This window comes from Dinoponera quadriceps, unplaced genomic scaffold, assembly GCF_001313825.1.
Source record: "Dinoponera quadriceps isolate SergipeBrazil2010 unplaced genomic scaffold, ASM131382v1 scaffold616, whole genome shotgun sequence".
NCBI lineage: Eukaryota > Metazoa > Arthropoda > Insecta > Hymenoptera > Formicidae > Dinoponera > Dinoponera quadriceps.
This window is the reverse complement of record NW_014555184.1, coordinates 2686138-2698137: the sequence shown is the minus strand read 5'-3', so window position 1 is coordinate 2698137 and position 12000 is coordinate 2686138. Positions and strand designations below refer to the sequence as shown.

The 12000-nt window shown below is 41.8% G+C and overlaps 4 protein-coding genes across 7 annotated transcripts in view; 2 read left to right on the top strand and 2 right to left on the bottom strand.

The window, feature by feature from the left end:
• The first annotated feature begins 1 nt into the window (after window position 1).
• LOC106743353 (28S ribosomal protein S33, mitochondrial) lies at window positions 2-747 on the top strand. Of its 2 annotated transcripts, none has more exons than XM_014617119.1 (2): window positions 2-150; window positions 272-747. In XM_014617119.1, exon 2 carries the CDS (start codon window positions 293-295, stop codon window positions 629-631), a length of 339 nt encoding a protein of 112 aa, XP_014472605.1. In that variant the 5' UTR covers window positions 2-150; window positions 272-292; the 3' UTR covers window positions 632-747. The 2 variants fall into 2 exon arrangements, with proteins under 2 accessions (XP_014472605.1, XP_014472604.1); XM_014617118.1 differs by having other exon boundaries at window positions 3-150; window positions 238-747.
• A 413-nt stretch (window positions 748-1160) lies between these two features.
• Window positions 1161-2548, bottom strand: LOC106743352 (protein canopy homolog 3). Its single transcript, XM_014617117.1, has 5 exons — window positions 2258-2548; window positions 1871-1997; window positions 1666-1800; window positions 1433-1597; window positions 1161-1348 (listed from the first exon to the last, which is right to left on the bottom strand). Exons 1-5 carry the CDS (start codon window positions 2361-2363, stop codon window positions 1189-1191), a joined length of 693 nt encoding a protein of 230 aa, XP_014472603.1. The 5' UTR covers window positions 2364-2548; the 3' UTR covers window positions 1161-1188.
• Window positions 2549-3282: 734 nt separating this feature from the next.
• On the bottom strand, window positions 3283-10386 carry LOC106743351 (kelch-like protein diablo). Of its 3 annotated transcripts, none has more exons than XM_014617114.1 (6): window positions 10085-10386; window positions 8497-8873; window positions 7899-8214; window positions 6512-7209; window positions 6031-6373; window positions 3283-5924 (listed from the first exon to the last, which is right to left on the bottom strand). In XM_014617114.1, the coding sequence occupies exons 2-6, from the start codon at window positions 8811-8813 to the stop codon at window positions 5733-5735; spliced, it is 1866 nt and encodes a 621-aa protein (XP_014472600.1). In that variant the 5' UTR covers window positions 8814-8873; window positions 10085-10386; the 3' UTR covers window positions 3283-5732. The 3 variants fall into 3 exon arrangements, with proteins under 3 accessions (XP_014472600.1, XP_014472601.1, XP_014472602.1); XM_014617115.1 differs by having other exon boundaries at window positions 8497-8842; XM_014617116.1 differs by having other exon boundaries at window positions 8497-8801.
• A 465-nt stretch (window positions 10387-10851) lies between these two features.
• The window catches only part of LOC106743386 (zinc finger protein 629-like), a gene marked incomplete at its 5' end in the record, with an annotated part of 113453 nt that continues 112304 nt past the window's right edge, over window positions 10852-12000 (top strand). The window contains one exon of the mRNA XM_014617170.1: window positions 10852-10894. Coding sequence (XP_014472656.1) covers window positions 10852-10894 — 43 coding nt within the window. The remainder of the gene's footprint in view (window positions 10895-12000) is intronic.

Below are 12000 nucleotides of genomic sequence, written 5' to 3'. Positions count from 1 at the left end.
GACTTCGAGTAGTACGACTCAACGGCAAGTAAAACGATTCTTTATCTTACGCTCATCAGTTGTGCGACTGTAGCAACGACGTGCAAGAGGAGAATTTTATCGTTCTTCGTCTAATGCCTGATAGAATCTATAAATTTACGAAATAAAGAAGTAAGTAATTAGCAAGTTAAGATTCATTGAAAATCGTTCGCCTTCATTCATAACACATTCGATCCTAATTCCCAACCTATCTCTTAGACTTCAAAAGAAGGATAATTTATCATCGTTATAGTTTAGTGAGGCAAATCGAAAAATGAACAAGTACATAAACTTGACGAAAGTGAATACCAATTACGCCATGCGTATGAACCGACTGAGTAATCGAATCTTCGGCGAAGTAACCAGGCTTACTAATCAGAAATCGATGAAGGTGGTGAAGCTCTTCTCCGAAAAGCCAGTGCATAAAAGAACAGAGGTTGTGGAATATTACCCGAGAATCAAGGAGACTGAGAAGATAATGGATCATCTGCGTAATTATGGTCTCTACAGGGACGAACACAAGGATTTCAAGGAAGAATATGAACGTCTGAGAGCTCTTCGCGGCAAAGAAAAGTGGATAATACCTAAATACAGAAACAAGTCTCAGTCTTAGATTCAACCATCAATTCTGTTATAAAGTATGTATTTTACATGTAATTAATAAACTAGAGTTAAATATAAATAACATTGTCTTATACAAAAATACACCGTTGAAAAAAATATAAATCTTATGCAGGGGATTGAAATTTTGATAAAATGTGAAAATATAAGTTCATTAGTTTTGATATATTTTCCATATATTTTAACATACACAACAATATTTGAGCTTATCTTCACTATAGTATAGGTAATGCTTTGCAATTGTGTATTGATCTTCTAGCAAATATAAAAAGAAGTTTATTATAATATTCCTGATATTACAGTGTATATATGGCACATGTATATTTAAATATAGACAGTGGTATGCTAGTATTTACAGATTAACTTTGTATATATATACAATGTTTTGTGTTTATTATATATATATATATGTACTTACGTGTATATCTATATATACACACATACATATAGATGGTTCTATTGGATGAAAGACCATACATTTTCTTTAGTCCAGCAATAAAAATGGTATCTATAAAAATTTGTTCTTTGACGCAATTTATTCTCGTCATTTTATAATTCTTGCTTCATATTTTCGTCCTCCTTGGCATTTTCAGTATTGCTTGGTACCTTTTTCGTTTTTTTCTTTTGTTTCTTCGTATCCTTGCTGTAATTCTTCTCATACAAGCAAGAATCATTTTGCCCTTTCAATACACGCTCAGTGCATAGATATCTAAACAGGGCACAAGCACAAATATTCATATTGATTTTCATAAATAATATTCTTAGTTAATACTGGTTTTAAATGGAGTGTCACCTGGTTAAAGGAATATTTCCCTGGTGTTTGTGATACCATTCTTCAATGTCGTTTTCATAAGATTCCAGCATGTCTTCACATTGTGTTTTTAACGTGGTGATCTCCACCGAAGGTTTATCCCACAGTTCATGAGGAATACCCAGTTCAACTTTGACTCCCCTATCCCTGCAACCATATAACTATTAATATACAGAATATATCACAACACTCCAGTGTTCCAAAGTATGTCTTACACAAGACCATGGAGTGTTTTGAATGTCTGGCTCATTCCTTTCGCGAATCTTGTACTATCTGTACGTTCTTTGTGTATGTTGTATTCCAATATACGCTCGCAAACATTTTCCATGCTCTCTAGAAGTCGCAGCTCTCTAGGGACAAAAACCTCTTCGTAAGTTTGGAACAATTGCAGACATCGCTTTAATTTGATACGACACTTACGATTTCTTATAATCCTTTTTCTTTTTCGGTGCGATATCATCTACAGAATATCCTATCTCCAGTACATCATGAGTCTTTCCTGTTTCATCCAATCTGGCCTCAAGTTCTGTAGCCACAACCTTGCACACTGTGTGAAAAGGATTTACTGTCAATTTCAACTGATACAGTTTTTATTGATGTTCCTTTCAAACTAAACAAAGCTTCATTCTTTCTTCTTCCTGACATCTCTCTCCAGATATTCCTATTTTTATTAGACGAGCCACAAAATATATTTTGTAACTTATCCCTCTAAGTTGAGACAAATTCTGTGTGTGAATCTCACGCATATTTTCTTCTGAAATAATGTTTCGCCAGATTTTATTTCGTTCTGAGATAAATAAAAATTACCTTCACATTTGTCAGCATATTTTACTCCTTGCTCTTCCTCGGGACCACCGAAGACGGGCCACGCAAGTAACAAATTTAACAAAAGAGCACAATTGATGAGCAACATCGTAATTTATGTTAAGTAAAAGTGGAATGTTAACAAGTATGTCATGAAATCACTGAAAAGTGCGCGTGCGATGCAATGCAGCAGCCGGCGACGTCTACGTTATCATAACAAACTCGTGTTACATACCATTCCGATACCCCACACTTTACTTCCGGTATCCCACACTTGTGTCGCACGACAGAGCGTGTGGAAGCTGCCAATTGGCTAACGAATAGGGAATTTACAGAGCTTCCTAAGAGATGTCGCGGATCCCTAGAAATTTGCTATCGGGCACCCACACGTTGATCAGTTCATCTTTCTTACGTAAATTTCTGAGAAAAATATTATCTTTTATTATATATTCTCGCTTATCATTCTAATCTTATAACTCAATCTTATATCAAGCCGCGTTTAAACAAACTTTATTCCAATTTAGAATATCGCATTCCTCTTTCTTCCAGATTATATTTCTCGAAATAAAAATGTAAATATTAAAAAGAAAAATAATATTATGTAAATTTTCTTTTTTATAGGTATATTTCATTAAATTGTTATATTATACTTTCGTGTGTAAATGATGAGTGCCTCTGAAAAGGTAATCTCTAATCTGTAAAAAGAATTTTAAAAAATTAGTCATTAAAAATGTATTAATCATCGCATCAACTTTTATACTGGTAAATGTACTATCGCACTTCAGAGAGAAAAAAGTGACATTTTGTTTCACTGTGTTATTATATAATTAGAAGTTCTAAAAATGATCACAAAATCGTAATTTATATTGGTAAATTTACCTAATACCTTGCATATATTTAGGAGAAAAGAAAAGAATCGCCTCTCATATTCACCGGCGGATTTGTTATCGTTCTTTTTTTTTTATCAGGAAACAGGATAGCTCTGGGACATCCTGTATTGCTGATGTAGGACACAAGAACGCCGTGCGTAATAGTTCGCGCAAACTTCTAATGCGCACTTTCTTTAATTTATTGACAAAAAACAGGAAAGAAATCCTATGACTCTTCCTTTGTACTGAACAGTTGTACAGAACAATCTTTTGATCTCGATTAGCAAGACAGGAAAACAATATGTCTGCATTAACGCTTTGCGTTTCCGGGATTACTCCACGCGCGCTAAATTGATAACGCAAATCAGATTTCGGTGTTTCTCGTGTGCCTCACTTACGGGAAACGTTGGCGTGTGTAAGGTCCGATACAATGCCTATTGTACGAGTTTCGACGCAGATTAAAATTATAATCCAGCTAGCGCTATGCGCGTGTCGAAACTGCCGCTCTGAAAACAATATTACATCCTTCAGATCTCTAACTGCTGTTTCCTTGAAAATCAGAATCGGGATTGGGTATTGAACACTTATTTGAACTTCGTTCGTGGATTACAATAATTTGTACCCTTGTAACGTCTAATTTGATTAACTGAACAGCACGATCCACGATGTTTTCCTTTGCCTCTACGGTATCACGAGTTTTTTAACTTAACCACGATAACGGACTATTCGCAATAGTCCCGCGCGTGAATTGAGAAATGCGTCAGTAAGCTGTCTCGTAGGACTCGAGAGAGAAAGAGAGAAAGAGAGAGAGAGAGAGAGAGAGAGAAAGAGAGAGAGAGAGAGAGAGAGAAATCGGAATAATAATCATCTTTGTGTGGCCAGCTGCTTAGAAAGAATTACATTACATCGTCAATATGTTCTTATGCTAGACATGCATTTTGCTGTCTTCAACAATCTCATACCTGTAACAACGACGATCCGCGTGAACGCTCTCTCGCTTTCGTTAAAATCTCCGAATCTTTTCTTTTTACGTGCCAGTCGTCGTTCGATTTTGCACGAAAATAAATCGCTATCGAGCCCGTCATTGTTGTAGCGAAACGTTGGTCGTGCTTAGCCAATTTCACTTGTCCTTATCGCATTATTATAAGAAATGTTACATTATGAGATTGTTGTTGTCAATGATCCCTATCACCATTTTGTACGATAAGGCTACTCCTCTGTTGACTTAAACATATACAACGGATGTCGGTTAAATGGCGTATCTTTGCAGCAACACGAAGGAACGAGATGTCGAACATCGCGTTTAAATAATTTATAATCTCAAGTATCATTATATATTGCTTTCTCGAGTAAGTGCGTCTCTGCACCTGTCGTGAATCGTTGATAACATAATAAATGCGTCAAATGAGTTGGATACTATTCGAATTATTCGCAGGGTTTCACACTGCTAGTGTATGTGTGTTTATGTTGTGTGCATATGTGTGTGTGTGTCACTGACTTGATATATCTTTGCAAGAGAATATAGACTGTAACTGTTTATCACGATTTAGTATTTCAATGTTTCCTGGTTAACATTCAGTCTTATGAACAGAACATGGTATCCGTATACTTAAAAAAGCAGTCTACTCTTATGAGAAATCAGTGGTCTTATATTACAATCTCGCGTTATATTAGGTGCAAAAGCAACCTTTCCGCTTAATTAAATTAAGACTATCAACTGAAAGCTTGAACTTTTATTTCGATTCTCATTCACTGAAAGAGAGTGGAAGCTGTGAATGCTCTTCAAAAACACATATGCTTCTGGCGAACACGTCCGAGGGAAGAGAATTTGCCTTTCTTTCTTCTCGCATGGGAAAACGCTGTTCTCAGTGTCTGTGCGTGATAAACGCGAAGCGATCCTTCGTTCTCGAAGGTTCCTATGAACACTTAAATCTAAAGCGACTGGAATTCGTATAGCGTAAACACAATAAAGATACACAAGTATAGCGTTCACGAAGGGAAGGGTTCCGTTAGACCACCGTGCGACAGCACACGTCCATTCACATCGGCCGCCTAGAGTCTTTTCGCTGGACCGCCAATTACGAAAATTTTACATTTAAATTAGCCAATCACTTATGTGGGCTATCGGAGCCCGCCCTTCACGAAGAGATTCCTATAAAATAACAACGAAGTTGTCTCTGTGATGTGAAATATATGGTGATGTGAAGAAATATGTATAAAGTAACGGCAGTAAAGTAATTCGAGCACGTTATCGCGTCTTTCTTTCACCGTACACACGTAATCCGTGCGCCTCAATCGAACGAGAAAGTTATCTCGGAGTGATAAGTTAAAAAAAAAAGGGGGGGAGGAGGGAAAAAGAGAAAACGCGTCGTGAAACGTGTCAAACGCGGGACTCGGCTCTCGCGGAATTTTAGAAAGGCAAAGTCTTTTACAAAATGCATACACATTACTTATATAATGCTCATCGATCGACGGTAGCGTTTTCTAGTATTAGTTATAACAACAGGAACCGATACGGGGGCGGGAGGGGTTACAGGTGTAACTGGCGTTACCGGTGTGAGAGGAGTTAGAGGAGTTTCAGCCGTTTGGGCTGAAGAGGGGGGCCTGAGCTACCAAATGTAGTTTTCGGTTTGTGGAGCTCGCATTACTCCCACGCCTCCGCCGAGCCTCCTGTAATTCATACAGCCGCACAGCTTCCATTGGTTCTGTTCCGGATCGTATACTTCAATTGTTTTCAGATACGCAGTCCCGTCGAATCCGCCTACCGCGTACAATTGACCGTTCACTACCGCTAGACCCACCTGAAATTCATCCAACAACGAAGTTGTTTCAAGACAAAGTCTTCCGATCCTCGTCATGCGCCGTTCTATTTGAGAACGATCCCGAGATAAGTACGGCGGAGCTTACCCCGCTTCTCCTAGATGTCATCGCTACTATGGGGCTCCAGGAATTCGTATGAGGATTATAACGTTCCGCACTGGACAGTTCCATACAGTCGTCTCGTCCTCCCACAGCATAAATTAGATTATTAAATACAGCACAGCCTAGATGTTTACGTCTCGTAGACATTGGGGACACCTGGGTCCACTTGTTTTGCCTTGGATCGTATCTCTCTACGGTATTGAGGGGTGACTGCCCATCAGACCCGCCGATGGCATATAAATAACCTCCGAGCACAGCAACGGCTACTCCCAATCTTCTGGTGGTCATCGGCGACACTTTAGACCATTTGTTTTCCTTAGGGTCGTACCTGCGAAATGAAGGATGCTTCGTGTGATGTGAAATCACGACTATAGCGACCAGAGCGAGCGAGCAACGAGAGCCTAAACATCTAGACGACGAGAAGCATTCGATGGGTAATTAACGTCGCACCGACTCAAGTACTTGCCTTTCCACATGATTAAGGCATTGCACTCCGTCCTGGCCACCAACCGCGTACAGAAATCCATCCAAAACCGCGACACCGACGCTGGTCCTGCAGGAAGTTGTCGGGGCTACATCACAAGACCATTGATTCGTTTGTGGGTCGTATCGCTCGATGCTATTCAAGTAGCTCTGGCCGTCGTGACCGCCGACCGCGTACAGCAGGTCGTTCAATACCGCTACGCCCACTCCGCACCTTCGTTTGCTCATCGGCGCGACCATCTTCCAGTCGGCGGTGTTGGGATCGAATCGCTCGACGCTGGCGATGGCATCGCCCGAGCACCACCCGCCGACGGCGAACAACACCTCCCCTCGTCTCGTGGGTTTCCTGGGTCTCGTTCTGGGTCCCTGCATCAACGGCCTCTCTTGCGGCAGAAGCAGGTAATTCTTCGCCTCGTCCACCAGGTCTCTGCAAGCGTCGTCGGAACGAACCAACAGATCGGAGCCGACGGTGCCGACTAAGAACTTCGGGCTGAGCAATGGTAGTCTCACGTGTTGCAGAACTTGAGACAGATGCTGTCGTCTCTCGGTAACGTTGTACTTCACCCAATTCATCACGGCGCTGAACACCTGCTCCTCCGTGCGCACGTTCAATTCGTCCGACGAGATGATGTCCACCAATTGGCCGACAGGTAGCAACAGAAATTCCTCGCTCTCCATCACCTAGCGAACGAGGGAGATATTTTTGATCTTATGTAACTGAAGTCAGTCTACCACCCAGTCACCGGAACAAAAAAGGTGAAATAGTGTTCGCTTCTTGGCAGAAAGTGACTGAAAGTCAGAGCTCCCAGACATCAAAATACTGACTTTCTTGTCAAATTCTGAGAGTAACTGAGATTATTCAAGTAAAACAATTACACCTAGCTCTCGTCTATAACCTTGCTTTAAAACGTAAGCAGTAAGCAAATCGATCAATCACTGTCGTATTATAGAAAAATAATCAATAGTGATTAAAGCTTATTATATAATTTACTACTATTGTAGATTCGGGCTTACTCTTATTTTCCTAGGTTTGTCATTGAATAATTTAACATACAACGAGTTCTTTCACAGTACGGTTTGAAGGTTCATAACAAGACCAAGGGCATGAACGATACAAGTACGGATGCTGAGGCAATAAACCGATTACTCAGGGAGCGAACAATAATCGGCAGCAAACGACAAAAATCTACGTAGAACGCTTGTATTTTATAAATTTAACGGCAGCTCGAGAGAAAAAGTAACTACAGTGATCTGTTTTGGACGATGCTGAATTTTTTCGTGACTGTGAAGAAAAGTCAAGAGAAAAGGTGACTTAAGTGACTGGATAGCAGGGTTGACACAAATGCGATCTCCTCTCGTGGCGCGCGTACCTCTTGGAAATTATGCTGAGTAAATTTATCGGCAATGCGCAGAAGTTCGCGGCACGAGTGGGTATCCGCGAACGCACGAATACCCAAGCAATTCGACGGATCTAATTGGCGCTTGAGAAATTCGCAACATATATCTTGAATTTCTGCTAATTGAAGAAGGCACGCTGCTGGAAGGAGAGTTTGAACATTTGCTTCTTCGACGATAATGTGAGAAGTGTAACAGAAGTCTATGAGTAGTTCCATGGCCATCTCGTCTATATCGCGTATTGTTACTTCAGTTTGTCTAGATTCCGCCAGCTCCCCAGTAAACATTGCCCTAAAGTCAGAAAAGTTCCTCCGGTCATTCCAATGTCTATATGTAGCAGCCTCTCTCTCTCTCTCTCTCTCTCTCAGAAATAAGTAAGAAATCAGAGATTTGTTCTTTTCCAAAGAGCTTCTTGAGTTGGTGCAGTAAGTCAGAGAGAATTAAATATAGCTTGTTTCACTTGGACTCATTGCACCAGTGTACAGCAGTTCGGGAAATCCTCCGGAAAAGAGCAGACCTGAGATCACACGGACTAATATTATCGCTGAACAAGAGCATCGCTCGTATCCTTGCCTGAAGTATGGGCTACATGCTGAGAGGATGACACGGTGGGCGAATATCTTTCTGGTGCCAACATTGAGAACAACGTCGCAGAGTTCTCGATGACGGCGGAGACCATTGAGCTCGGTTAGCGTCGCACGTGGGTGCTTTTCCGAGGTATGACTGAGGCGTGCTGGGGAGGGAGCGCGTTCTACGACTATCTCGCCCATCCTCTGCGAGGATGGGGCACCCGCAGCCGCTCTCCCCGAGGCACCCCTGGTCCCCCCGGCTAGCTGGAGGCGCAGCGGGGGTGACGCCCAGCCCCACACGGAATCTATCTGCAACACCATTCACCAACCACCGCAGGTCTCAAATGTGCCTGCAGCAGGCCCCTTAATGTTGTGCTTTCCCTATAGTGACAAGATGATATGTGTATGTNGGATGCGAGCCTCGTTCTATCTTTGTTTAGCGTCCAGTGAGGAACGAAGAGCGGTATTCACGTCCTTACGAGCGTTAACTGGAGTCTCCCTATTGTATATCATAACTTGATTCTACACGAGCTATGCAAAACGATGATTATGTTTACACGGTAACGTGTAATCTGTCTTAGTAACTAGCCGTAATTAGTGGACTCTTGTATCCTACTGGTACATTTTTTCAGATCTAGATATATACTCCAATCAAATGAGAAAGTTCACTAACTACGGTTGTTATTAACAAGTTGACGCTCTTGAGCAACCTTATTCAAGTGTATTATCCCCTTTATTCGATGATTATATATATATATATATATATATATATATATATAATCATCGAATAAAGGGGATAATACACTTGAATAAGGTTGCTCAAGAGCGTCAACTTGTTAATAACAACCGTAGTTAGTGAACTTTCTCATTTGATTGGAGTATATATCTAGATCTGAAAAAATGTACCAGTAGGATACAAGAGTCCACTAATTACGGCTAGTTACTAAGACAGATTACACGTTACCGTGTAAACATAATCATCGTTTTGCATAGCTCGTGTAGAATCAAGTTATGATATACAATAGGGAGACTCCAGTTAACGCTCGTAAGGACGTGAATACCGCTCTTCGTTCCTCACTGGACGCTAAACAAAGATAGAACGAGGCTCGCATCCTTGCGAGCGTTAAGTGGTACTTGCCCAATGTAATATAGACATGTAATAAATAAAGAACCCGATCTCTCATGAATATATCGCTCCACGATATGATACCTACTTTGTGCTTTTATACATCTCTATCCTCTCATTTTCAAACTTCTTATCCATACTAAAAGCTGTTAACTTATATAGAAGACTACAATAAATCGCACACTCTTCCTCACGACAAACAGGTGGAAGTGTCCGCTGAGAGCTCTAATGAGCAAGTACGTGACACACGAGATCTTGGCAAAGTAAACATAGTACACGATCGTAATCGGAAGGTTTCAAGTGGCTCGTAAACGTTTCTCGCTGGCGGTCTCGCGATCTGTCTCCGAATGTTTCGCACCGAACAAGAAAAGGCTACGGGACGCGAAGCATGCTTCGCTGCGGGGGACAAGCGCGTTTCGATTGCGAAACGTAGGAGTGACAAGTCATGGAGAATACGTGTACATACTTTCGTTGCTTTCCTGGACCGCCAGGCGATATCAACAGAGGAGAGCGATTCGGCTGGTCTCGGGCAGTTTCCTGTCAGCGTGGGTGCCTGTCGCGGGACATCGGACGTTGCCGCACGACGTACCACCGGTCCTTCTCGTCCTCGTCGTCGTTGTTATTGTTGTCGCACTTCCCACTGCACGCGAGAGTTATCACGAGGGTGCTCTCATTTTGACGTTTACTACCCCGTCCTGCACAGTACCCCGCGTAAGAGACCCATCCGATATCACGAACTCTCGACTGAATCAACACCAGCCCAGACTGGACGCGGTGGGTCAAGCTCTGAAGTTGGCTAAACTGCTTCGGGACATTTATCAGGCTGCGTTCGGAAACTCCATGGTATGGTTGTGAGGGCAAAAAGCATGTTCCACGCTCGCAACGATCGTTCTGTTATCTGTTAAATATCGTTCTGTTGCAACCGGAGGTTCAGCCGCGTAAAGGAGCGCGACTGACCGAAAGAAAAGGGATACCGCAGACTAAAACGAACACACATGCGAGGGGCGGTTGTGATTGGCGGGGGCCGTCAGCGAATCGGGAAGCGTCGTGGAGGGGGGAGAACGTTTGAAATCGGAAGAAGAAGGAAAGGCGCGGAGTAATATGGCGACGCGGGAAGCGAGAGGACGGACATTCGGAAAAAAAACAGATAACTATGCAGACGAGGGGACCTTGGAGAAGTTGCTGACGGAGGAGTAAGCTGGTGGAGACGTCCTGGCACAAATCTCATGATGGAGGCCCAGGGAGACGCGGGGAAACGACCGATCGCCTGGCGACGGTAAGTGCGCTGAAAAATTGCCACTGTTCCCCCTCGTAACTTTCGGGAAAAACAGAGACTTCCCGTCTGAGAACCGAGGCATCCGGTGGGAAACTCGACTCGGAACGCGGCACCGGTGGTCGGGACCATAAAACTAAGTTAAAAAAGAGAAAGAATCCCGTCGTCAAAGGGCTACCCGGTACGGTAAGCGACGCATGTTGCGTTATCCCGCCGTGCGCGCCCGATCGTGTCCCGACATGTTCGCGACGACAGTCGCCGTCGTATCGTAAACCGAATTCGGTGTCGGCGAAATGTTCGTCGGTGATTTAAATATAATCTCGCATCTGATGCATTATGTGTAAATCTTTCAATTATTAGAGAAAAGCGATTATTATTAGCCAACGTAATATATGATATTACGTATGTTGCGATATCAAACGCAAATGCGTTTCTATCAGAGCAATCAACTATCACTCTCTATTTTTCCTTGAATTTTTTTCATATTTCATCCGCTAACCGTTTATACAAAAATTCCCGAATCAGCATTCTGGAAGGCATCTTACGTATCTCAATGAAAACCACAGGTAATATCCACTTTCGGTATATTACCGTCTGTGAGTAAACAGATGCAAAACTTTTAGACTAACTGCCGATAAGAAAGAGATCTCTAGAATATCAACAAACTTCTGTACTCGTTAGCGCCACTTTACAACTATACATAGCACATTGCAGACACAATATTGTCTCGTTATGCTGATATGAAAAAATTTAGCTCATGTTGAATTTGTTCATCATTAAAGATAAATAAATCAAAAAGGATGCATCGGAAGTAAAAGCAGACTAAGACTGAATCTCAATCGATTTTCAACTATCTGAACACGAAGCAATAGTAACTTTATGATATAGTAACATTTACATCAATCAAACGATAGTAAGGTTCTTTGATGAAAATAAAAAGAACAGAATATGAAAACAATTAAAACAGATTGCGGATGAAATTCGCTTGTAATTTTTATTTCGTCTTCTTCAAACCGACTCATCGTCGCGTGAAATTCATTTATTCCCATTCCTAGTTTTCCACTACTCATATTTCACAATCGTCGTACAACGTTAAAAAGAAACACATT

Bases quoted from the DNA above. Each gene is read 5' to 3' on its own strand.
- LOC106743352 (XM_014617117.1), bottom strand. From the start codon at position 2,363: ATGTTGCTCATCAATTGTGCTCTTTTGTTAAATTTGTTACTTGCGTGG. The intron at 1,801-1,870 runs GTAAGTGTCGTA...TTTTGTCCCTAG, and splicing joins AAAAAGGATTATAAGAAATC to AGAGCTGCGACTTCTAGAGA. The intron at 1,598-1,665 runs GTAAGACATACT...ATATGGTTGCAG, and splicing joins AAAACACTCCATGGTCTTGT to GGATAGGGGAGTCAAAGTTG.
- LOC106743351 (XM_014617114.1), bottom strand. From the start codon at position 8,813: ATGGTGTTGCAGATAGATTCCGTGTGGGGCTGGGCGTCACCCCCGCTG. The intron at 8,215-8,496 runs GCAAGGATACGA...TTCTGACTTTAG, and splicing joins GCATGTAGCCCATACTTCAG to GGCAATGTTTACTGGGGAGC. The intron at 7,210-7,898 runs GTACGCGCGCCA...CTCGTTCGCTAG, and splicing joins CTCAGCATAATTTCCAAGAG to GTGATGGAGAGCGAGGAATT.
- LOC106743353 (XM_014617119.1), top strand. From the start codon at position 293: ATGAACAAGTACATAAACTTGACGAAAGTGAATACCAATTACGCCATG.